The 25799-nt window shown below is 36.0% G+C and overlaps 1 protein-coding gene across 10 annotated transcripts in view; it reads right to left on the reverse strand.

Moving 5' to 3' along the window:
* The window catches only part of LOC6584326 (disintegrin and metalloproteinase domain-containing protein 12), a 39103-nt gene that overhangs the window by 1394 nt on the left and 11910 nt on the right, over window positions 1-25799 (reverse strand). The window contains exons 11-23 of one of the 10 annotated variants that reach the window (XM_044006970.1): window positions 25454-25617; window positions 24747-24911; window positions 24513-24657; window positions 24253-24424; window positions 23695-23814; window positions 23300-23477; window positions 22931-23081; window positions 18500-18599; window positions 12814-12972; window positions 12527-12588; window positions 9721-10534; window positions 8181-8480; window positions 6267-7037 (exon numbers count right to left, since the gene is read on the reverse strand). In XM_044006970.1, coding sequence (XP_043862905.1) covers window positions 6419-7037; window positions 8181-8480; window positions 9721-10534; window positions 12527-12588; window positions 12814-12972; window positions 18500-18599; window positions 22931-23081; window positions 23300-23477; window positions 23695-23814; window positions 24253-24424; window positions 24513-24657; window positions 24747-24911; window positions 25454-25617 — 3149 coding nt within the window. In that variant the 3' untranslated portion in view covers window positions 6267-6418. Of the gene's footprint in view, window positions 1-6266; window positions 7038-8176; window positions 8538-8941; window positions 8973-9720; window positions 10535-12526; window positions 12589-12813; window positions 12973-18460; window positions 18600-21031; window positions 21771-22930; window positions 23082-23299; window positions 23478-23694; window positions 23815-24252; window positions 24425-24512; window positions 24658-24746; window positions 24912-25453; window positions 25618-25799 lie in introns of those variants that run through there. The other 9 variants (XM_044006968.1, XM_044006969.1, XM_044006967.1 and 6 more) reach the window with 9 other exon arrangements.

Below are 25799 nucleotides of genomic sequence, written 5' to 3' on the forward strand. Positions count from 1 at the left end.
ATTCAAATAGTTGCCGCATATATTTGCCTTAGTGGGAACATAAAAACATATACATATATTAAATTTTGATGTTTTTTTTTTTTTTTTTTTTGCTTTCATATTTTATTTTGTAATAAATTTTAATTGGTTTTTGAATGTTTTGTGGCTGTTTCTTTTTTTGTTTTTCTCTTGTGTTGTATTTCGCTTAGTTGTTAGTTTTTGTTTTTGTTTTTTTTTTTTTTTTTTTTTTTTTTTTTTTTTTTTTTTTTTTTTTTATTATGTTTGACTTAAATTACTTTAGACCACATTATGGACCATTTTTGCATCCAATTGGCAACTTACAGCTAGATTATTATTATTTAATTCTCCTCAGCCTCATACAAATGAACGCACGTATGTATCTATGTACATATAATTCATAAATCTTTATCTTAATTGTGTTAAGCGCCATACATTTCAGTTTTTTTTTTTCCTTTCTTTTCTTTTCTTTTCTTTACTTTGCTTTGTGGTATTTCATTTTCAATTATTTTATTTATTTTATTTTATTTTATTTATTTTTTTTTTCTCATTTTAATATTTGTTTATTTTAAGGTTTATTAACAGTTAACAGTTCTTTAGAAATGGTTTCAAAAAGTTTATTATAATGAACATCTTTTACTCGTCTCCTCCAATATTTGTTGCTTTTCTAATATTCCTTGACAAACATACGGTGTGAGGTCTGTACTGTGTGTGTGTGTGTGTGTGTGTATAGGTGTCGGTGTGCATGCATGTGTTTCTGCAGTGTCTGTGTACCAAACTTCTGATGCGCCTTTATTGCTTTCCGTCAACTCTTTCAATATATGTGTGAGTGTGTGTGTGTGTGTGTGTATATATATATGAACTAGTTCGCAAATCGTTGATACATATTTCAATACGAATCGCAACATTTGATGGATTGGAAATGCTCAATTCCATTTGAACAATATACTAACATATACATACACATACACACATATACATGTATACTCATATATACATATATCTGTGCATATGTATGCTTATATTAGCATATTGATTTTGTACTGCTTTAAAAATCATATAATCAAAAAATTGGATTGTATTTGATCTTGCTAGTGAATAATATAATGCTTGCTCTGATATTCTCTATTATAATGTATGTCCACATCTTATGAATGGAATTTATCTAATTTTATTTTGTTTTTGTTTTCATTTATTTTCGACCATCGGTTCCTTGGAAGTGGTATAAAGAAATGTCTGATCTTGCGCGTATACCCGAGTGAAATGAGAGTGAAACACTTAAGGATCAGCAGATTGAGATCTAATAGTACATGTATACATATATGCATTAGCAACAGATTTAAATTCGTTTCAGATTTCTCTTCATTTTCATTTTCGTTTTCGTTTTCATTTTCAGTTTTTCTTTTTCTGTATACGGTTAGAATTAGGAATCCAGATCAGAAGTTCGGGCATTAACTGAGGAGCGTCAACAGCAGCAATTTTATGGTTGAAGCACATATTGTTGATACATATATATACATATATAGTGTGTGTGTATATATATGTATATATGCGATATGTGAGATTTTTATTATGATTTATTTTTGATTTTAGTTTTTGGACTAAGTATGTATATAAGTATATTTCATATGAGCTTGCTGTAGTTGCGTGTGTGTCTGTGTGTGTAGGAGCGTGTGTGTATGTGTGCGGATGTGCATGTGTGTGTATATGTGGAGCATTCATTGGCCTATAAATTCATAAGGTTTTTGCATTTCTTTAAAGATATTATAATTATTGCTGCGCTCACGTTTTTGTTGCTGTTTTTTTTTTAAGTTTGATTTCAAGATAACAATTAATTTATTTATTTTTTTAAATTTAAATTTTATTTTTGCTGTTCGGGTTTTCATTTGCATGTGTTTTTTTTTTATTTCTCCTGTGTACCGTTTTTTTCTCGTTTTTTTTTTTTTTTTTTAATTTTTATTTTTTGTTAAGTTTGTTCCGTTGCTTATTTGTAAATGTCTAATTCATTTATTCAAATATTTAGCCTAGTTACTTATTTATTTTCACGGCTCTGTCTCTGCGCTGTTGCATGTGTATATTTATATTTATGTATATCAATAACAATACCATTTTGTTGTGTTGTCAATCTAGCTTAGATAATATCATATTTAGCAGCCGGCCACGACTGCGCTTGTCACAATAAAAACCAATCAATATCATTAAGAAATTTACTTAGTATTATTCATAATTCATATACTATATGTATATATGTTAGTATATATTTTCACACACACAATCGTGTGCATGCCTAGACACATGCACACGGATTTGTACGCTCCGCTTGAATCAATTTGAGTCACATGCTGCCTTATATCTTAACACTTACAATTAAAATACAAATTTCTCATTTTCATTATTCATTTTCACTAATTTTTGTTTGTTTTTTCTTTTTTCTTTATTCATTAAGTTTGTTTGCTTTACGAAATACTAAATTCCCGAAGGTATTGATTCTCATCATTTTTACATGGCACACACACACACACAGCAGTAAGTAGAGCGTATCTGTGTGTGCGTGTGTGTGTTTTTAAGTGGATTTGTGTGCAGTATGTATTCGTATAGTTAGGAGTACTTATCATATGTATGAATGCTTATAAGTTGTCATCATTTCGAATACTGTTTATGGAAATAAATGAGTCTAGATGAGTTTTTGGTTTTTCTCTTATTATTTACGTTTTTTTTTTTTTTAATGAATTTTTGCATGCATGTGTTTCCCGATCAGCCATTTGCCTAAACATAGTTTATATGTGATTTTTGTTGGTTTTCTTAATGCATTGGCCGTGCAAATAGTGCATACATACATACATACATATATATATGTGATATATGCATAACTAACTAGTTTATCTCAGTGAACATGCATTCAAGTTAGGTATTCGCTAAGTGGGCGGAAGGGGGTCGCTGTGTAGGGGGTTAACAGTAAACACACACAAAAATTAGCATGGGAATGATACGGAAAATTCTTGAAGCCATATTACATCCACATAGTGTAAGAATGCTGCCCGCTGTCCGCTGTCCGCTTTTTGGCATCAGTTTGAGGGAAAGACTTGATGCCGCTTCATCGTCATCCATGAAAGCTCAGCCAAAGTCAGAGTGGACGATGGCTATGAGAAGACCATCGAAGGCACTTTCCTTATCACCTTTGAGAAAGTCGCTAATATCAATGGCATCCAATATTTTTCTAGATCAAAATTGCAAAGCAATCGATTGGGAAACAGGGCGCCTGGCTCAGTCTCGCCCAACTGTGGCAAAAAAAAAAAAAAAAAATTGTGGGCATATCCTAGTAAGTAAATCTGGATTGTATTGAGATGAACACGATTTTGCCTTTTTTCAAAACAGAAAGCGACTTGGCCAGTGAGTCTGATGAACGATTGAAATGCATGGCGCCCCACCTGGGTCTTGAGATAACATGGAGCTCTTCTTATGATAAATCCTAGCCCAGCCAGATATAGATATATATGTATATATAAATAGACTTATATATATATAATATCTTTGATTAGACAACAAATAATATGTAAGTGTTGCCTTTAGTTGGATGCAGTTCAGGGGAACTTGTTTTTCTTTTCTTGTATTCATTTTTTGTTTTCCTTTTTTGTTTTTTTATATTTGTATTTTTTTGCGACTTTAATCTACTTATAATTGACACGAAGAAACAATTATGCGGATGTTGGAAGGGACAATTCGACCGAAAACATGCCGAGTGCATATTTTCCATATTAGATTGGCTCATACAAATATATAAAACGTACATATGTATGTGTACATTATACATATATGTATATAAATATTTATGAAAATGTGCATAGCAATATACATACACACATACATATAGATACATATACAACTATTTGCTCGGGTCGCCCTTAAAAGTATCTCTCTGTGTGTGTGTGTGTGTGTGTGTGTGTGTGTGTGGGATTTCATAATTTCTTATTGGATTCTTGATTATACTCAATTGGATCAACAACTAGCTAGCTAGCTATGTATGCATTTACATATGCTAACATGTCTCTCAACTTTTCATATGCTAAGGTCTAACATACAGACATACATCAATATTGAATACATTACAACATTCATTCATCAAGTAAATGTACTAACTAATGAAACTTTGTTCCATCTCTCTCGCTCTCGCTCTCGCTCTCTGTCTCTCTGACTGAAGAAGCACTTGGCTATGGTGCATGCATGCACTTATCCATACAATAGAAACATACATACTTACATACACATACACGCATACATACATACGTACACACATACTAACATACATACATTCATTTATCCTAATGCTTATGGTATAATGAATATGAGTCTGTGAGCTAATGTGTTCTTATTCGAACTAATCATAACTTTAGTCATCAATGGGCTAGCTAGTGTACATACCAAGTGTTAGTTAACGCCAAATGCTATATATGTATATATATGTATATATTAACCATGAATCATTTGAAATTTGGATGATTTAGTAATTTTGGTATACTTGGAATGCATATTAATTTATGTAAGTTGAAAATTTGGTCGGCTGCAAAACTGTGAGCTGAGTGAGTGAATGAATTGCTTAATTAGCTTCGTAAATAGATCTATAATTGTTATTGTTACAGACGTGTCTTTTGCTTAACTCTTAATGCATGCGTATGCGTATGTGTGTGTGTCTGTGTGTGTGTTTGAGTGTGGGAATGTTTTAACCGCCTTAGCCTTATCATAATAAAACGCATTATGCCTATTATAATGGGTAACCGTTACGTTATTCAATGTGAATTGGCGGCACTGTGCCTCAAAATCTATCAGTCGTTATCAAATTTGCCCATATCAAGGGTTCTTTTTTTTTTGTTTTTGTTTGGTTTTGGTTTTTTTTTTTTTTTTTTTTTTTTTTTTTTGTTTGCATGCCGCATGACGCGAGTGCACACGAGTATATAATTCATCATAATATTGTTTTGTATACATGCATACATATATGTACGCACATATACACACATATATATGTATATATATATATATCTGTATATATCAATCTGCATCATCAGCAATTCTAACGGCAGATACGGGGTCTTGTACATATGTATGTAAATATGATTCGCCTATATACAATGTTTATCATTTCATTCCTTCATTTTCTGGTTGGCAATATTAACGATATAGAGATCAAGCTAAGTATTAACTATAATTTAGTATATTTATATATGTATATATGTATGTATATTATGTTTGTTATCTATATGCATATACTTCTACGACAAAAAAAAAATCATTATTTCTAGAACAGGAAATAAATTCTCCTTTATTATAGCACACATTACACAGATTTGTCTTTTAAAGTTTCATAATACTCGTTATGTTTCGTATATCCGCTGGCTAAGCTATTGGTTGTAATATCATTATTGTTATTATTAATATTATTATTCTTATTGTTATTAATAATAATGGGCATGTTGGGCATGTTAAGCCTAGAAAGTGCTTTCAAAACGTCTATAATAGTTATTTCCAGCTCCATACATATGTATATGTATGTATATCATAACAAACGTCCGTATGTATGTGTGCATGCGTGTGATGCATGTCTCTGGTATTTACAATTATTACATTCATTTCATTTATATTACTTCCTGTTCAGGCGTCGCCGGCACGTCTGAGGTACTTATGTATGTACATACTGCTATGTAATTATGTTAAGTATAAAAATTCTTAAAGTCTACATTCACATTTAAATCAAATGCGTGCACACACGCCTCTCTCTCTCTCTCTCTCTCTTTCTCTCTGCCTCTCTGTATCTCTATCTTTCTCTGTTGTTCTCTCAGTGTATGTATGTTAGCATGCATGAAGTTCATCATATGTATGTATGATTTTTGTCCGTATGTACACATGTATGTATATGTATGTATGTATGTATGCATGCATGTGTTTGTGTGTGTGTGTGCGTGTATGAGTGCAACGGCCTTTAATCAATTACTTTGCTTGCGTTTACAATTTTGAGTTTTCCTTTCATTTTCTTTTCACTTTAATCCCATTTAGTCCCTAACTAGCTGTGTGTGTGTGTGCGTGTGTATGCATCGTAAGTACTTACTCGTATGTATGTATGCATGTAAGTATGAATGTATATTATTCAATATGAGTATGTATGCTAATTGTATTATTTTCAACTTTTGCTTTCATTTTCATCTTGTATTGTTTTCATATTCATTTTTTCCATTTCTCTTTTTGGGTTTACTTTTCTCTTTTCTTTTCTTTTCATATCATTTTTTTTTTTTTTTTTAAATCTATTTAATGTATGCTGAAGTCCTAATAAAGTCTGCTCTGAACGGTTGCCTGCCATCTAGACATTGGCCAGAAAACGGAATTGCCTTACGAGTCTGCCATGGTTGGGCTGAAGCTAGAGGTGTTTGAACTGTCAATGCTTATATTCCGGGTAGCAGCCATTCTCGATTATTTGTCCGGATTGACTGTTGTTGCTGCTGCTGGTATCGACTGATTGTTGTTGATGCTGATGCGGCTGCAGCTGCAGCTGCTGCTGCTGCGGCTGCTGCGGCTGCTGATGATGATGCTGATATTGCTGATGCTGATGCAATTGCAGTTGATGGAGCTGCAATTGCTGTTGACTGATGGCCGCCGTGTCGCCCGATTGCGACTGCAACGTGCGGCGTGTAGCTGGTTGGATAACACTTCCACTGCTTTCCGTCTCCGTTGAGGGTGGCGAGGGGTAATAGTCCCTCTGACTTACATTTATACCATTTGGGACGACTGCCATACCCATTATAGAGTTGCTGTTGGCTGCCGCCGCCGCCGCCGCCGCTGCTGCCGCTGCGGAGGATTGATGATCGCCGTGGTGCTGGTGCGGATGCTGATGGTGCATAACGTTGTTCGTTGTAGCTCCCGACATGGGCGCGACGCCGCTGGATTGTTGGGAATCCGACATTGTGCCGGATTGCGGCTGGTCCAATACCACGACGGATACCACATCCTCACTCGCCCACCGGGCTAACTGTTGTTGAGCTTGAATAAAGTCATCACTAGAAAATAATAATCGTAACAGGAACAACGGTACATGGTAAGAACACAAGGGGGGCACATCAGGACACAGGACCAAAAGGCTGGGTGGACTGGTGCAGGCACATACACCTTCCTCTCACACAGGACAGCAGACACGGAGACACGCTCAGAGCTGATCGAGTGGCTCACAGCCACGGCTAGCCAAGCACTCGAATAAATATCATTCACATTTAGCATCTCAGGGCAAGGCCACAGCATCGATATGACGGAAATCGTTTACACAAATTCATGATCGTATGTGATAGATAAGGAACACATGCACACAATATCAAGGCGGGAGCAGGGGTCGAGGTAGAGGTAAAGATTATCTAAGCCTTACTGTATGTCTTTAAGCTATATACTATCATAAGTTGCTGTTGAGAGTCGTTTTTTTAGATATCGAATGAAGAGAAGTCACTTAATACTTTAGATATATAACCTAAGGTGCTTATGAACCCTACTCTATGTCTTGAAGTCCTATACTAACATAAGCTGCTGCTGCTGGGAGTCGTTTCTATTTTAGATATCAAACGATGAAAAGTCACTCTAAAAGCCTAAGACCCAAGGTCGTATATAGAGGGATCATTGTAAATAAAGAGATGGAGTTTATTACTTGAAAAATTTTATTGGAATAGATAAATAGCGGGCTATATGATACTTTTCCTATGTATCCTATGCAGACTTGAACGTAGTTGAGAATCAATCTTAAAGAGATCAATCATAAAGATGATCAATCTTAAAGGAAATTGAGCCGATCAAAAGAAGAGCTCAAGCATAGCTCGAGATGGTTCAGCAATGAAATCAAAGCAAATAACTTCTCAATTTCGAGTCTCTGTGATGTTGGCTAAGAAATTCCTTGTAATTGTCGTTTAGGAAATAGGTAGAACAGAGGGATAATCAACCGAATAGCTGCACAATGCATTAAGAAAACAATGAGCTAAGGAGCAGCGACTCATCTCCAGAGCTCGTGAGCTCATAAGCTACAAAGCCTCCGATAGAGCTAGCAAGGGATCATGGATGTTAAGGCAATGGACGGCTGAGACTGACTGCGATGGACTATTGCGAGTTGCGAATGGGAGGCGATTGGGTGCGACAGTGACTGAGGTGGAGAGACAGAGACTTACCTTTCACTTTCGGGCGTCTCCTGTGGATCGAGTCGCGTGTCGAGGGCGCCGCGCTCATGATGATCGGCGCTCTCATAGATGCCCTCGTCATCCTGGTGCAGGTGCGTGTGCGACGAGTGGTGCGATGAATGGGGTCCGTGTGTGGCATGTCCATGGGCGTGCGAATGGTGTGTATGGTGTCCGAATGCGTGCGGAGAGTGCGACTGATGCGTTGTATGGCGGCCAGTGGGCGCCTGTGTGCGGTAGCGTCCGCCGTAGGCAAAGCGCGAGTCCTCGTCCGAGCGGGGCCGACAACGGCTGCTGTAAGACGGGTGGATTGTAGCGGTTTTCTGAGATTGAGCTGCTTGCTGATTCGAGCTGGCGAGATCAAAAAGCAGAGAGCAATCAAAGAGTCTTTAGCATAATTGAGCAAAATAAACCAAGAAAAAATGAAAACGCACACACGCACACAAAAATAAAACATAAAACGGGATGGGATTGGGATAACGAGACCGAGACCGAGTTCAAGACAGACAAAAAATATTTTATTTTTAAATACTAAATAATATACCGAAAATCATTTGGTCACAAGTCAGAGGAGAGCGAACCCTATTTCGTATCTGACTATATATAGAGAAGGGTCCATGGATGTTTTCGAAAGCCTTTATCAGTGAAAGGGAAGCAAGTTTTCATTGATTTTGTTTTTTTTTTTTTTTTTGTTTGTTTTGTTTATATATATATATATATGTATATATAGGCGTGGCAACGCTTGTGAAACCAACCTTTATCACACAAGATATTCCAGTCTGAAGCCTGCAAGAAATGCGAATAGAAAGTTGCGTTGGCTAAAGTTCAGTTTGTAAATATCAGCAGCCCGATAGCGGACAGCAAACATGCTCATCTGTTTGTTAATTGTATGTGTGTGTCTGTTGTGTGTTGTGTGTATGTTAAATGCGCTTGTTCCAGTTTGCACTATGCTGGCAAATATGTCTGCAAATGTTGTGAAGAATGTTAAAGCCATATATGTTGATTAAACGCTAGAACGCCATTAATAAGTGTGTGAAGCAATTGCCGCTACGTTCGATCAGGTTATATAGAGTTTGTATATTAAGTATTTATGCACAACTTGGGTGATACGATAAAACGAGTACAAATAATACTTATTGCGGTTATAAGACAAGCATTTCGGTACTGTTCTATTAAAGTACATACGGTTTCATTTTTTCAATCGCAATGCACACAGCTGTTGAGTACATTCCATAAATTATTAGAATACCAGCAAAACCTACGCTAAGTCAAACAAGGTACGAGTAAGGTTAGGCGTATGCGTGTATCTGTGTGTGTATGCGTGTGTGTGTGGGTGTGGGTGTATCTGTATTAGATGCAAATTAAATGTAACTCCTATAAGCATTTATCGGATTTGTCGGACTCGGCGGTAATTGTTTGGCTCGGGATTTGTTGGGTGTTCGGGTTGGCATTAAATAAAAATAGAAATCGAAATCGAAATTGTAATCGTAATCGTAATCGGTATCGAAATCAAATAATCGAATTCGAAACTAACCCTTGCGAGGACTCACTACAAGCAGCGGAACTATCTAATCTATAGTGGCGATCGGCCTCGGTTTCCGACATGCGTATATCCTCGGAGCCACTGGGACTCATGTGGCGGGACGAGTGATGCTCCAGCTGCCTGATTAGATCCTCCAGATTGCGTATACGCAGCGGCCCAGTCGATGGGGCGTCATCCTCGTCCGTTGGCTGCTGCTGCAGAGACATTCCAGATGGCTGATGCAGCTGATGCTGCGATCGATGGTGGTGCATGAGCGCACCGCCATGACCGATTGCACTCCCCAAGCCCGCAGCGCCGCCAACACCGCCCACACCACCACTCACACCTCGTACGCCGCTCATGTCGGGGCCCAGCGTCAGGCCACCGAGCCCGGAACCACTGCCATCCAGCAAAATGGCATGTGCTGCGGCGCTGTCGCATATATTCTCACGCGAGCTCGACTTAGACCCGCTGGCCCGTTTGTACGTCTCCGCCGTGTAGCCCAGCTGGGCGTTGCTGCAGTCCTGTAGAGTTTTGCGCAACATCTCCTCACTCAGGCTGCCACTGCCGACGGGCGTATTGCCAGTGCCGGTGCCGCGATGCGAAGCCGCATTGCGCAGCGCCTCCAAAATATCCTCGTGATAGCCGTTGAGTGACTTCAAAGTACGCTCCACCTCTGAGGCAGCCGCACCACCAATCGTTGAGGCCTGTGTGCCGTCCTGTGTGATCAGCTCTAGATTGTCCGACTGGCTGTCATCGCACCACTTGTCTTTCAGCTGCTCGCCGTGCACAAGTCCATAGCCGTGCTTCTTCAGTATGCCCTTCTCTGTGGCGTCCAATCGTATTCACACGTTGTACATGCAAAAGAACATACAAATGTTGGTAGAGTCAGACAGCAGAGAGTGCACAGAGCTCGTCGAAAACAGAAGTGGAAGTAGTAGTAGTAGTAGAAATAGTAGAAGAAGTGGTAGTGTAAGTAGTAGTAGGAGTAGTAGTAGAAGTAGTAGTAAAAGTAGTAGAAGTGGTGGTAGAAGCGGTAGTAGATGTAGTGGTAGAAGTAGAAATAGTAGTAGTAATGGTAGTGTAAGGTTGTACTAGAAGTAGTAGTAGAATTGGGAGTAGATGTAGTAGTAGAAATAGTAGTAGAGGTTGTAGTAGAAGTGGTAGTAGATGTAGTAGTAGAAGTGGTAGTAAATGTAGTAATAGTAGTATTATAATAGTAGTGGGGCCGTAGTAGTAATTAAAAAAAAAATAAAAATAATAATATAATAAATAATAATATATATAGTACTAGAAGTCGACGCAGAAATAGTAGTACAAGTCGGCTCTGAAGTGGTAATATAGTACAACAATGTAGTATAATCTGTCCTATAAGTAGTAGTAGTAGTATTAGTTTTATTGATAGTACTAAAAGTAGTACGAGTAGTAGTAAGAATAGAGGTAGTCGTGCTATAAGTTTCAATAGTAGTAGTCATAGACGTATTAGTAACCACAGTAGTAGTAATGGTAGTATTAGTTTTTGCTAAGGTTTTAATAGTAACAGAAATCGTAGTGTTCGCAGCTGTAGCAGTAGAAGTAGTAGAGCGTTCACGGTTTACCACAAAATGAATCACTTATTTACAATAGTTGTTTCTGTTCAATAGTTAAATCAATTTACTCCTACTTAACCTACAAAAGTAGTATGATAATAATCTTATATTTTATTATACATTGCAGACCAATCGAGTTTCATCAGATTTATAAACTATAGAATGTACATTATGATAAAAATATTTTTAGAAAACATCACTTAAAACATTAATCGCTATATATTGATCGATAATCGATTATTTTTGTATTGTGGATTGATTATTATGTATCGTGTAAATACTTTCAGCATTGAATACTTAATTTCACACAAGTAATTGGATCCATTTCCAATGCCAACTTAAGCTATATTTAGATCAAAGATGATTAAGGCTATTTTTAGAGAATAGACGCCTTGAAATATGAAATTGTATATATTTTTATTACAAAATATACGTATCGAAGTTTTTACTTGTAATTTAAAATCTAGAAGAACCAAGCAAATTTTGTAATGCATATATCTAAAGCTAAGTTAATAATGCCTTACGTATATAAATATTATCTTTGGCCTTTATTAGGACACACTTGAGGACAACCTTGGAGTGCTGTAAACTTGAATTATTTAACTGTTAGGCTAAGTCAAAGAAGCTTTTAAAGAGAACGAACAAATTATTCTAATATTTTGTAATGCAGCAAAAGTTATTGAGCAACATTGTGTATATTCGAAATAATAATGAGTTATACAAACAGATATGTGTGTATTGTGGGTGTTGTGTATACAACTAGATTTACAATAGGTATAGGGCAGCTCCCTCAGACTTCAGCGGCCGAGTGAAGCCGAGGAGACTGACCTTTAACTGTTAAATCGTATAAAGTAAATAGTATTAATTATATAGGGTAACTATCGCTTAAGACTACAAATGAATTTAAGAACGTTGAACATAGTATTGTATTGCAGTTGTAGTAGCTGCAGATAGTAACAGGAAACGGCATAGGCACTGAGTTATATAAGTTAAGTTATATAATATGTATATATTTATATATACTAGATAAGAACGTCAATTACTTTTGGTATACCTATGCATAGCAATATGATACGTATACGATATTTGGCTGAGAACTGTGTGAGATGATAGCCGCTAGTGAATGAATATATAAATATACACACATACACATATATAGAGAGATAGATTCATATATATATGCATATATTTATATGTATGTATTATGTATAGGGAATGTTTTTATTAACCTGCATGTGATTGATCGTCCTCACCACCCGTTGTATAGCGACGTCCATGTAGGTTCTTGTCCCTGCATGAAATTGAAGAAAAAACAACAAACGGAAAGCAAATAGAGAAAAATGCATAAAAGACGTAAACGTAACGAGGCGTGTTAAGTAGAACTGGATGGTTGGATGGGGGAGTGGCTGGGTGACTGGGTGACTGGGTGAATGGGTGTTTGGGTAATTGGGTGGTTGAGTGTTTGGGCGGCGTTGGCAGTGGCATTGGTTATAGATTGAAAGATGGAATTGCTCACCTGAATCCGGCCTGATTGGCATACACCAATTTGCTGGAGCCATCCAAGGATACCTCCTCGACGGAATGATGGTTGGGCGCCGTTGCCGCACCGCCGTAGCCCTTGGGTATGGGTTTTTTCGAGAAGGGCGGATCGTACTTAAGGGTAGTTGTCTTGCGTCTATGTTGATGTTGATATCGACGTCAGAGTTGTTTGGTTGTTTTTCGTTATTGTTGTTGTTTATTTTATATGATTTATATATATATGTATGCATATACACATATGTATATATACCAAGATATATATATATATATATATATATATGGGGACATATACACACACACATATATATGTATATTTATAGATTTAAGTTATGGGATTTATAATATACACACAGGACACATACATATATACGTATGTGTATATACATATATATGTACACATGTTTTAGGCGTTGAATGGTGCGTATGATTTTTGGATTTATAATTTGTTATGAAGTTATTTGTATTGGATTATATACAAAATCAGTTGGAAACGTATTTTGGCATGGTCGATGGATTTAGTCGTAAGTTGGTTGATTGATTGATTGGTTGATTGGTTGGTTGGTTGGTTGGTTGGTTGATTGAGATGCAGTGCGTATACGCAATGTGTATGAAGCGAAGTATTTGCCAACATACACACACCCACACAGACAAGCAAACACACACGCACACACACATACGTACATACATACATACATAGGGTCACATACACGCGCATACATTCATCGACACACATACGCACACGCATACACATTCACGCCATTTTGAAGGATGTGGGTGTGTGTACACATGGCACACGTCATTTAGTTGTTTGTTTTGAATTTTGATTTTGTATTTTGATTTTGATTTTGATTTCGATTTTTGATTTGATTTGATTTTTATTTTGATTGATTTTGTATACATATAATAAATTTTTTTTTTTTTTTTTTTGGTTTCGGTTTATTTTTGTTGATGTTGTTGTTGTTATTGTTGTAGTTGTTGTTGTTGTTGTTGTTGGGAAACGAAAGGTTATGATGAGATACTTGATTAATAATATGCTCGTAATAGAATTGTATTTTTTTTTTTCGTTTTTTGTTTTTTTTTTTTTTTTTTTTTTTTGTGGTGAAAAGTAAAATCAAGTGCCACACATAAAGAATTTCGTTATGCAAATATAAACACAAAACACAAATGAAAATACATGCATACCCATGCTCATTTGATTTGTGTACAGTTTTCTTTTATAGACATTCACTTTTCACTTTTCTTTTCGACTGGCAGTACGACAAATATTTGCGATGGGTATGCATGAATTTTTGCAAAATACATTGAATGTGCCTCAAGGTAATAAGGAACAAAACGAACGGAAAACACAAACAAACAAACTAAACCAAACACAAGACACAAAAGCATAATGTATGTACACATAATGTAAATGCAGTAACAATAATGACATTCTCGAATGAAAAATGTTATGCCAGAACTTTGCAGAGAACAAAGAAATTGTTGGGGAAAATTTCGTATTTATTTTGTTTGTTTTGTACATGTTTTGTTTTTTCTTTTTTTTCGGTTTTGGATTAGCACATTATCAATGAAAAATTGTTGTCAAAAACACGTCAACGACATAACACGAAACACAAAAATTTGCAAAGGTTTTCACGTTTAGCAAAATGGAATGTAGACATTTATGAATGCAAGGAAGTCGAACAATAGTAATAGAATGTGAGCACGGACAGGTGGACAGGTGGACAGGCGGGAGGTTAACTGGTTTTTTGGGAAAACAATGCATCTGAACGTCGGACGCTTACATAGATACATACGGACGCAAGCATACCTACAGACTTTCATAAAAGCATCATCATCAACACGCACACACACACACACATACATACAGTCATACACGCAGACATTACGGGAAACATATATAAATTTAGAAATATACACAAAGAATGTGAACTAAATGGAATAAATCACATTTGAAATACACGTTGACGGACTTGAAAATAGTTTTTCAGTTAGCCCTAGTTAAATGAACAGAAATTCAGTAAGGGAAAGACACAGATAGAGTGAGTACGAGAGAGAGAGAGAGAGAGAGAGAGAAAGCGAGCGCAAGAGAGATGAAAAACATAGATAAATAGTGAATGAAAGAGCGACAAGCATGGATGAGACGTAAGTACTTACAAACAGTAAATAACATAATGAAAGCTGAAGGTCGAATGGCATTGGGTACATGTATGTTTTTATATATATTTATATAGGTGTGTTTATTTACATGTTTATGTGTTGGTATATACATACGTAGATGTGCTGTGCAGTGTGTGTGTGTATATGTATGCATATCCCAAATATTGATATAATCTCAAATATTACTTAAGGTCATTTCTCCAATTTTAAATATTTTCCATTGCATACTTTTAGGCATGAATTTAAATTTCTTACATATTTAAAGCTTTCAATAAATATTGGATGGCTATATTAACTTATTTGCTATGCATATATGCACACACACGCACAGTTAGGAAAAACAGCCTTGTGTGCAAAGCTGATGGGTTTTCCATATGCATGTGGGTATGTGTGTGTGTGTGTGTGTATGTGTGTGTGATAACTTGAATACCAGAATTGAAAATCGGATAAGAGGAATGGGGTAAATGGGTCTGTATGTGACATGTATTGTGAGTATGGCTATACACACATATGCACCAGAATATGCGTGTGTGGGTGTGTGTGTGTGTGTGTGGGTATGCATGTGTGTGTGAGTGTTTGTATGTATTTCGTTAATATCGAAGATCGATGCACTTACGATAGTACACAAAGAAATCACACAGACCCACCCAAATACAAATACACAGCGCTCTCGTTCCCTATGTGTGTGGGTGTGCGTGTGTATATGTATTATATGCGAGTATCGAGTATGCTTTCTGTGCGTATATTGTATTTAGTTTAGTAGTACATTTGCAATTAGCTCGTGATGGCAGCTCTTAGGAAACATCGCTGGCTCTCTCAGCAGAAAGCACCACCATAACTCAAAGTCAGTTTCGTCTATGTTGGGCCCTATGCACACACAAATAATTGACAGCTCCAATTTCGGGCAATCGGAGGCGTGGCAAGTGCACTCGCGCAGATGCCCTCCCCCAAACCTATCGTACATTATTATTATTATTATTATTATTATTATTATATCGGCTGTATGCATGCAAATGCATACGCCTTCAGTTAACAATTTGGCTTTGGGCTGCAAGTGAGCGGGGAGCTTGGTTTTGCTTTGGCTTTGTTCTATATATTGATGTTTTTAGGTATATGTGTGTGTGTGTGTGTGTGTGCGCTTATGATTGTGTGAGACTGTTACTAAATATTAATCATAATGATGTGGAATACCTAAGGTGTAAGTACTCTGGCATATGCATTAGTTATATAGTATTTCGATTGGGGTTTGTAGTTGATTGTTGTTGTTGATATTGTTGTTTGGTTTATTTATTTTTATTTTTTGTTTGGTTTTTTAAATAGATTTTTGGGGATTACTAAACTGAACAAAAGTAGTAATGAAAATAGTCAACAAGATCGGCGATCAGTGACGCTCTGACCACAATATCCATTTCGTGTAGTGGCCATGTTCAAATCTTTTGATTTCTCTCAATCATTAACAATAATCAAAAAATTATTAATCGTTACTAATATTAGTTGGAAACGCAAAAGAAATCGTCTATGTATTGAAAATAATTAGTTGGGAAATAAAATATAAATATGCATATGTTATTATCATGTACTTTCGTGTACTACTACATATAGCTCCCATTCAATTCATTTGATATCAGATAGGTATTTCTTTTTATCGTTTGCCTAAATTGGAGAGGTGGACGCGCATGCAGTTCACTTAAGGTAACGTATGTGTTTTTTTTTAACGCTAAAATATGTAACGACGATTTAAGCACAATATATATAATATATAGAAAATATATGTATATATATGTGTCTTCTTAATTACTATGCAGTCTAAATCTCTTCTTGGTTTTTCGGTGAGTCAAGTTGCAAGTCTTTTATATCATTTCATTGATGGTGTTCTCGCTTGTGTATTATTTCAATTTGATAAAAGCCTGTTTTCGTGTGTAATTCGCACCTATTTGTTATTTAAAAAACTTGTACTTAATCGCCTAATGGTTGCCTTTCTATATTGTTCTCGTATTTCATTTCACCGAAAAATAAGCAAAACTTTTAACAAATTTCGCCTTTGCATTCAGTTTAGAAATTCTAGAACAACAAAAAAGTTCTCTGGATATTGGGCAATCAAAATGTTTTTTAAACTCCTTTACAGGCCTACCTAGATTTTTTGAGCTACTAACTTTTACCAATCTTTGCCTTTACAGTAAATGGCTAAAACTCTCTATAGATAATAAATCTTTCAAAAAAATATATATCGAATTTATTTTCGTATCGATTGATTCCTATCGTTTGGACCATATTGAATCAGGATTGTTGTAACTAATTGTTGTTATTTGTGTATTTGGTTTGCTTGAATTGTTTCAAAAATAACAATAAAATATAGATATATTCGAAAATTGTGATTAAAAGGAAGAAACGTAAGGAAAAATTATAAATTGTTGGACTATTTGATGTGAGGGCCAGTTGTGAGCGTTTGAATTGGATTTTGATTTTGATTTCGATATCGATTTCGATGTCGCTTTCGATTTCGATGTCGCTTTCGATTGATGAGGTGTGTATGTATGTACGTATGTATGTCGCATGCATGCATATGTAACAATATACATACAAGTGTGCGCACACATATGCCAATTGAATGTACATCGAGAGCAGTAGGCATGCTGGAAATGAATATCGTTGCAAGTACATAGAGATCGGTATTAAATACATACATATATGTATGTACTCGCAGTCATATTCATGCAGCTCTACGATATGATAGGCATACATTCATATGTACATACACGACTGAATATTTATCGTCTAAGAATGGGGCTCGGCGAGGGGGGTGTATGTACAAAAAACTATTTACAAGTGTGAGTTTTTCTTCTTTTGGGCGGGGGAAACTGAACTAAAGACAATGAAGCCAACAAGCGATAAATTCGGAATATATATACATATACATATATTAATATATATACATATACTTAGCATGTGTGTATATATGTGTGCAACTAGTTTACTATGCACACACATGTACAGCTTGATATATACCATATATATATATATGTATGTATATGCAGTTAATTATGTACATTGATAAATGGGTTCAAAGAAAACATACAAAATAGTATATGAGACTATGTTCAAATTTTACACATTGATGTACATATCGATGTATGTATGCAGTAGATACAGACATTTAGGCATATATACATACATGCACACATACATACATATGTATGCATGTTAGAAATGTACTAATAAAACTACGACTCAACATTTTGGAGAGAGAGGAAAAAGATGAATAAAATTCAGAAACACAAAAATTAAACATATTAACAAAATATAGAGTATTTTTTTTTTTTCGATTTTTGTTAGTGTTTCTTTTGCAGTTTTTTTTTTTGTATTTTTTTTCGTTTGTTTTGTTTTTTTTTTTTTTTTTTAATATTTTTGTTGTAGTAATTTGTATTTGTATTTAGAGCTGGCTTTTTCATTACTTCTTTTCAACTAACCTCAGACACAGGGAGAAGTTTCTATGTACTACAACTGACCTGTAGCACAATGCCATCAAGGTGAATGTTATAAAAACGAACCCTACAACTGACATTAGAACACCGACTAGGAACACTGTATTTGAGCCGTGGTAGTTCTCTATACGAGATTAATTTGCCATTTGTTTCGATACATGTGTAGATGTGTATGTGTGTGTGTGTGTGTGTGTGTGTGTGTGTAGGTGGGTATGTATATAGATGTGTTTGTGTGTGCAGTTGTGTTAGTTTCGGGTGCATTCAACATATGCACATATATATGTATATGAAGATATGGACAATATATTATGCATACGCCATGGTGTATTGGCAGAGTTTAGTTTATATTTTCGGAGAATATATATTTTTAAGTCATTTGATATATATATATATATATATATATATATACGTAGTTAAATTCGCATACGTTACGTTGTAAGATACCAGGTGTTTGTTGTTATTTGTAGTTGTTGTTGTATTTATATACATATATACATATATATATGTATATAGGTTATGTTGTTTTTCATTTTATTGATACACAAAACATACACACACATATATATATATATATATATATATATATAGATATATATATACAAAGAGATTTTGTCATATATATATATATATGCATATATGTATGTATGTATATATATGCATATTGGTATTATTTTTGGTTGATGTTGTCGTCGATATCAGTTTTGCAGTTGGGGTGGTGGGTCGGCCGAAAGAAAATAAATAAACAAGCAAATAAATAACATTTTGAACGTTTCCTTCTCATCTTTTGTTTGTGTGTTGGGAAAATTTTTTAGCATTTTTTTTTTTCGTTTTTTGTTCGTTTCATCTAAATTATTGTGTGATTCTTTTTCATTCTTGCATTTCAATTTTCTATTATTTTTGCAGGTGTCACAAAAATATTGGAGCTCAGCACACAAGAAAACGCAATTCGGCAATGGAATTTGCCAACGAACACATATAAGCATACATATACATATAAATATTGATATACATATATATGTATGTATGTATATGCGTATATTTACAGATTGTGTGCCGTTGTTGGTTGGCCCAACACGAATATAAATGTATGTATATATACATATACATATATATATTTTTTAATCTGGCCACAAGAACGGATCGATTGATGCCGAAATCGAACGACTCTCACATTTGCGCCTCGAGTTCGAACTGCTTTTAATTTCATTTAAATTTTCTTTTGCATTTTATGAAATTTTGCTTGGTTTTAGTTTTTGACTTTTATGTTTCTTCTTTTATTTTTATTTTCGGCAGCACCCAGTCTATGACAATGGTAATCCAGGCTATACAAATACACTATGATAAAGACGACCTAGCAGATGCGCATATGTATATGTGACATATACTTGGACAATCTTGAGTGTGAGATATGTGATGGCATAATTAAGGGAAAATAAATTACTACATACATAATACACATATATATATATATATATATATGTATATATATATATGTATGTATATTGCTATTCGTACTCAAGATTTGCGTTTGGTTAGTTAAATTAACAGAAATAAAACGAAATTAAATTAAAAGTAAAATACAACTCTTATGTATTCATTTGTGTACGAATGTGTGTGTGTGTGTGTGTGCCGTCGCATGTGTGAGTGTTAGCGTGTGAGGATTGGGAAGTGGGTTGGTGGATGCAAACTGGGCGTGTCTGTCTAGTTTGTAGTATGCGTGAATGCGTGATTGTTAATAGAAATGCATTTACATATTAGTATGAATACGAGTGTATGTATGTATATGTTGTGTCTGCATATGAATACATATAGGTAATATATATATATATATATATATATATATATATATATATATATATATATATATATAGAGAGAGAGAGAGAGTGAGATTTATTTAGTTACATACATACATAAACGGCACTTGATATGAAGAACAACAATGTAAAAACGAAACCGAAAATTGTTAACACACACATATGTATTACTCGATAGCATGAACCAGCGCGCAGGTAGTAAGTATAAGTACATCAAGTATTTAACAACATGAATACATACATACATACATACACATACGAATGTATGCTGCCATACGCATACAGACAATGTATGTACATAGGAGATGTGGACGAGCACGCACAGCGATATGAAAAATACATGAAACGAACGAAACACAGATTAAAAAAAAAAACAAAAAAAAAAGAGAAAAAACAAACAAACAAAATGAAAAGTAAAATTCAAATATTAAACTGAAAATATATGTATATTTTCGTTATTGCCCACATACGCAGGCTTCATATGCAGCTATTGTATTGAAACAAATGAAAACGGGGCACACATACATACATACACAACTAATTAATAAAGAAACCTCGTATGTTGTTGGCAGACTATGGGCTGGTATGTACACACATACATACAATACATACAAACATATGATGTTTGTGAAATATATTTAACAAACGAGCACATGCATACAAACACACAGACACAGAGCTACACGCTCACACACACACACACACACACATGGACATACACACACACACAAACACGCACGCACAAACACTCACACACACACATACATCGATAAGCACATGCATGCATACGCACATTTATAGTATGGCAATAAGTATTTTGTTGCTGTGGGTCAGACACGCAAGAGAAACTGTTAACTATATACATATATACATATTTGGATATATGTATATGCTTTGTGGGTAGGCAACACCCGTAAGCTGAAGAGGTGGTGCTCAGGTGAGCGAGAAGGAAAGCGATAGCAAGTGAGTGATAGAGACAGTGAGCGAGTGAGTGAAAGAAGGAAGATAAGCAAAAGAGATCTGCCAAGTCTGACCTTCAGCTGGAAGCATGCAACAATATTGACCATCAATAAAGCTGAGTTTTCTCACTTTAGATCAATGAGTCCTACGTCTGAATATTGGATTGATTGCCCTATTTTGGTTGCCACACTTTTGAGTAGGTGTTCTAAGCTCTTGCGTATTTCTGCATGTGCATGTGAGCGTCTGCATGTGTGCGTATGTGCGCATGTACATATGTGCGTATGGAGTGTGTGTGTTTGAGTGTGACAGTGCATGTGTGCATGTGTGCGTGTTTGTGTGTATGTGTGTATGTGTGTGTGTATGTGAGCGCATGATCGGTGTCACCGATTGTTGAGACTTTGCTTGGTACTCTACCTGTAGCAAACGGCCAGTGTTGCAAAACTAATGAAGACACACTTGACGATAACTGTTAAAATGATGACCATGGTTAATGTGCTGATCCTATTTTGGTCAGAGGTGCCTGGAAATGGTGGTTGCAATTTATTGTTGTTGTTTTTTTCTTTTCGATTTTTTTTTTTTTCAATTTTTTTCCAAATTATATAGGTTTGTATGTAAATGTGTTGCAATTGTTCTGAAATCTGAATACTATATAGAATCGAATCGTATCCAATCATTTTTCCAATTGTTTTCTTACAAATTAAATCACCCAATTGATTTTAAGGTTTAAAAATATCTAAATAATTAAGAATTGTTTAAATACATTTTACAAAATAATTGTTTATCGTTTTCAAATTTTAAATTAAATTTTTAATTTTATAAATTTAATAAATGTTTAATAATAAAAAAGGTAGATTTTTCTAAAATATTTAAATGTATTTTTGCCTAAAAATATTTAATGTTTATGTAACTGTTATATAAATAAAAATATTATTTTATTTAAAAAATGCTAAAAAAAAAATATATATATATATATATATATAATCCTTTTGTAATAATATTTATATCTAATATTTTCTTAATATTTTCCCTAGTTAAAAATTCAAACAACGCATAATATAAATAAAAAATATTCTTATTTTCCTAACTTTCAGAATCCCAGAACATTTGCTATGTTTTGGCTTGACGACAGAATCGTCGGATATTAATTGTAATTGGAATGCATGAACTGATACTGATATTGAAGATCGAGCCGATCGTTGATGAATTGAGTTTGTGATTTGATGTTGTTGTAGAACTGGCTATAAGCAGGATAGACAGAGCCCTGCCGCTGCGCAGATAGATACATACATATAGACAGATATATATGCATATATATAACCTAACAAACTGGCTAGCAATCGATGTAATTACCATTGTCATACGAGTTATCGAAATTAATTTTTTTTTTTTTTTTTTGTATTTAGATGGTATCGAATTGCAATCAAATCATTTATCAAACTTATCGAGAGACCGTGTGAGTTCGCTAATTGGGTTTAGTTGTGGCAAGTTGGAATGTACCGGTACGGTACGGTACGATACGGTACGGTATTGGGTACATAACAGATACCTCTCCATAACGCCGGTGCCGGCCATGGTAAAGTTATGTTAAATTATTGTAATTCTAATTAAGTTGTTGTGATTAGATTCGATTAGTACATATTCCAATATGTGGATGCTGTTGTTGCCTGGCATTGTTCTTACCATATGGAGTCTCTTTCTTCTCCATTTTGATTGTATTCTCCGGCGTTGGCAACGCTTCCGTTGGCACTGGTGTTGTCAGCAGCACAACCGTGCTGCAGTCCGGGCCGCCCCAGCCCATATCGCAGAAGCAGCGATTCACATTTGTGCAGAACTGTGGAGTGGAGTGAAGGGGGAGCAGGGGGAAATATGCGGTAGAAATATGTAAGTGGGGAGGCATTCAAGTGTCTTGCATGGCAGCTGTTCATTTTCATTTTTTTTTTCTATTTTTTTTTTTTTCTTTAATTTTTTTTTTATATATATATTTGTTTTTTGTTTTTGTTTTTTTTTTTTCTTTTGCTTTTTGTTTTGTGTTCCAGTTTTTGAACTTACACCACGATCTGAGCACTCTTGACCCTGCTTGTTTGTTGGGCACTTGGTTTGATCCACATGCGGAAAGAGGCTGACGCACGTTTGATTCAGACAAATCAAATTTTCACCGCATGGCGTGCCATCCTTGACCAGCCCATGCTTCGGGTAGTTGTTGGAGCCCAATTGACCGCTGGTTGCCCTGCAAAATACACACACACACACATATATATATATATATATATATATATATATATATATACATATGCATAAGCCGTTGTGTGTCCATCGGTAGCGTCAATATTGGAATTATTGCCCCCCGCCTTTCGCCACGCCCCACACACACACACACACACACACACACACACGCACACTCACACACCCACACACTAAACCGAACTGTTAGTTTCGCTACGCACTTGCATTCGTATTCCTGCGCCTTGATGGAGATAATCGTGCGCGAGTAGAGCTGGTCGAAGCCATCATTGACGGGCTGCCTCTCGCCCTCCTTGCACTGAAGCGTGCCGCACTGCACATTCCTGTTGTATAAATGAATAAATATTATTGATAAGCGAAACTATCCACGCGAATAGCAACACAAATTACGCCAATATCAAGCGCTTGATTGGATAAATCAAAAGTAATTGAAGTACAGCCGGCAAATTCCGTTTCAATTTGATAAATAATCGTTCAAGTTAACTTCATTAATGCATTTTTACAGTAATTCATTGCAATTTTGTAAATATTTACTCATGCTGAATTTCGAATATTTTTGTTAGTTTTACTCGCTGTTGGAAAAAGTGAAAAGCAATTGAATAACAAATAGCAAGAAAAAAAGGCAACTCTCATAACTATTTAAGCAATATGTTAACTTTGAGCATTTCAGTTTGATAATTTGCAGTCAAATCAGATCTTGGGCATGCAAAATGAGTTAGTAAAGCGGCAAAGGAGAATTGCTGCGAGGCGTCGGCACTTACTCAGGATCGCATTTGATGTAGTGATCGTTGGCATCGCGTCCGCAGTGCCCATTGATGGAGCCCTTCGAGTTGAACTGTTCGTAGCACTGCCGATCAGCCGCAAAGCCGCCGTAGCCCCAAATGGCCTCGCACTGCAGTGTCAGGGTGGGGCAGTAGCCCTGGAAGCAATAGCCTGACAGACGACCACAAAAAAGGGAAACAAAAAGAAGAAGAAGATATTTAAAGATGCTGCACAACCACATTCGCATTCATCGTCCTACCCGATACGCCCGATTTGCTCAGTCCACAGGGCGAGCCATTCTTCTTGTAGATATCCGCCGGACATTGTCCCATCTCGCCGTCGCAGTATTCGGGCAGATCGCACTCGTTGTGGGAGTCACGGCATATGTAGTCCTTGGGTCGCAGCTGGATTAAACGCAATTGTGTTAAAAATCAAAAGCAAACGCATTTTCCACTTTTCACATTCCACATTTCACTGTTCACATTTCACTTACCCGGCATTGGTCACAGCAGGCACCGCTGGCGCACTGTGCCTCGGACTTGAGCTTGCATGTGATGCTATCGCAGCAGGGATCCAATGCGCATTCCTCAAATGTGCCGCAGTCGCACTCCTCGTCCTCCTCGATGATTTTGTTGCCACAGTTTCGGCGCAACTCAATCTGCAAGTGATATGGATAGACATAAGTCAATTTCTGTTTTTCCACTGAACAACAAATTAGGTTTGCCATTTTTAATAAGAATTGTGTTTCGATTGATTTAGACTTGACTCAAGTTGGAGAAAACTACGTAAGTTCTATAAATGTGTGCAAGATCTTTAACTTGACAGGGGATGCTTAAACCTTAAAATACAATACATAGTTGATAGAGGGCAATGAACAATGAGATTTCGCATCTCAGACTTTGTTAATATGTTGCCATTATATCTAATTGTTATAGGGTATTTCGAGTTAGTCACAGTATTTAGCTAACTATTCATCTGCGAGTTTATCTGTGCTGATGCAGTTACTCGCAGCAATTAACCCTCATAACGGTCAACCGCACAGCCAGCTGAAAACCTATTGTGTATTGATATACTGCGAGAGGGAGTGGGAAGAGAGGGTAGTGAGAGGAGTGAGATGTGGTGATACAGATAGGGATGGCAAGGGGGGTGGGGGGTGGGGGGTAGGGGTGCAGTAGTTGCTGTAGTATACATCCATCTCACCTCGTTTGGCTTGTTGAGCAAACAAAGCCCGTGACCCGTTCGCAATGCGTCAATGTAGTCCTTTTTGCTGCATTCAGAGAATTTGTATGGCTGCACATTCTCTTGGCCGACAATCGATTGTGCCATAATGCAGCCATGCCAGTCCCGACAGAAGCATTCCTCACCTGGATGAATGTGTGAAATTTGCATGAAAACACAATACAATGCAATGCAATGCAACAGCATCAAAGCGGTTGCAAATTCTTGCAATAATTGAAATTTAAGGCCCAGCGCGCATTGTTATCACATAGATTACGGCTTTACTCCGCTTGACTGAGCAGCCAAATCGATATCAATTAACAATTGT

Source organism: Drosophila mojavensis, unplaced genomic scaffold (assembly GCF_018153725.1).
Source record: "Drosophila mojavensis isolate 15081-1352.22 unplaced genomic scaffold, ASM1815372v1 contig_136, whole genome shotgun sequence".
Classification (NCBI taxonomy): Eukaryota; Metazoa; Arthropoda; class Insecta; order Diptera; family Drosophilidae; genus Drosophila; species Drosophila mojavensis.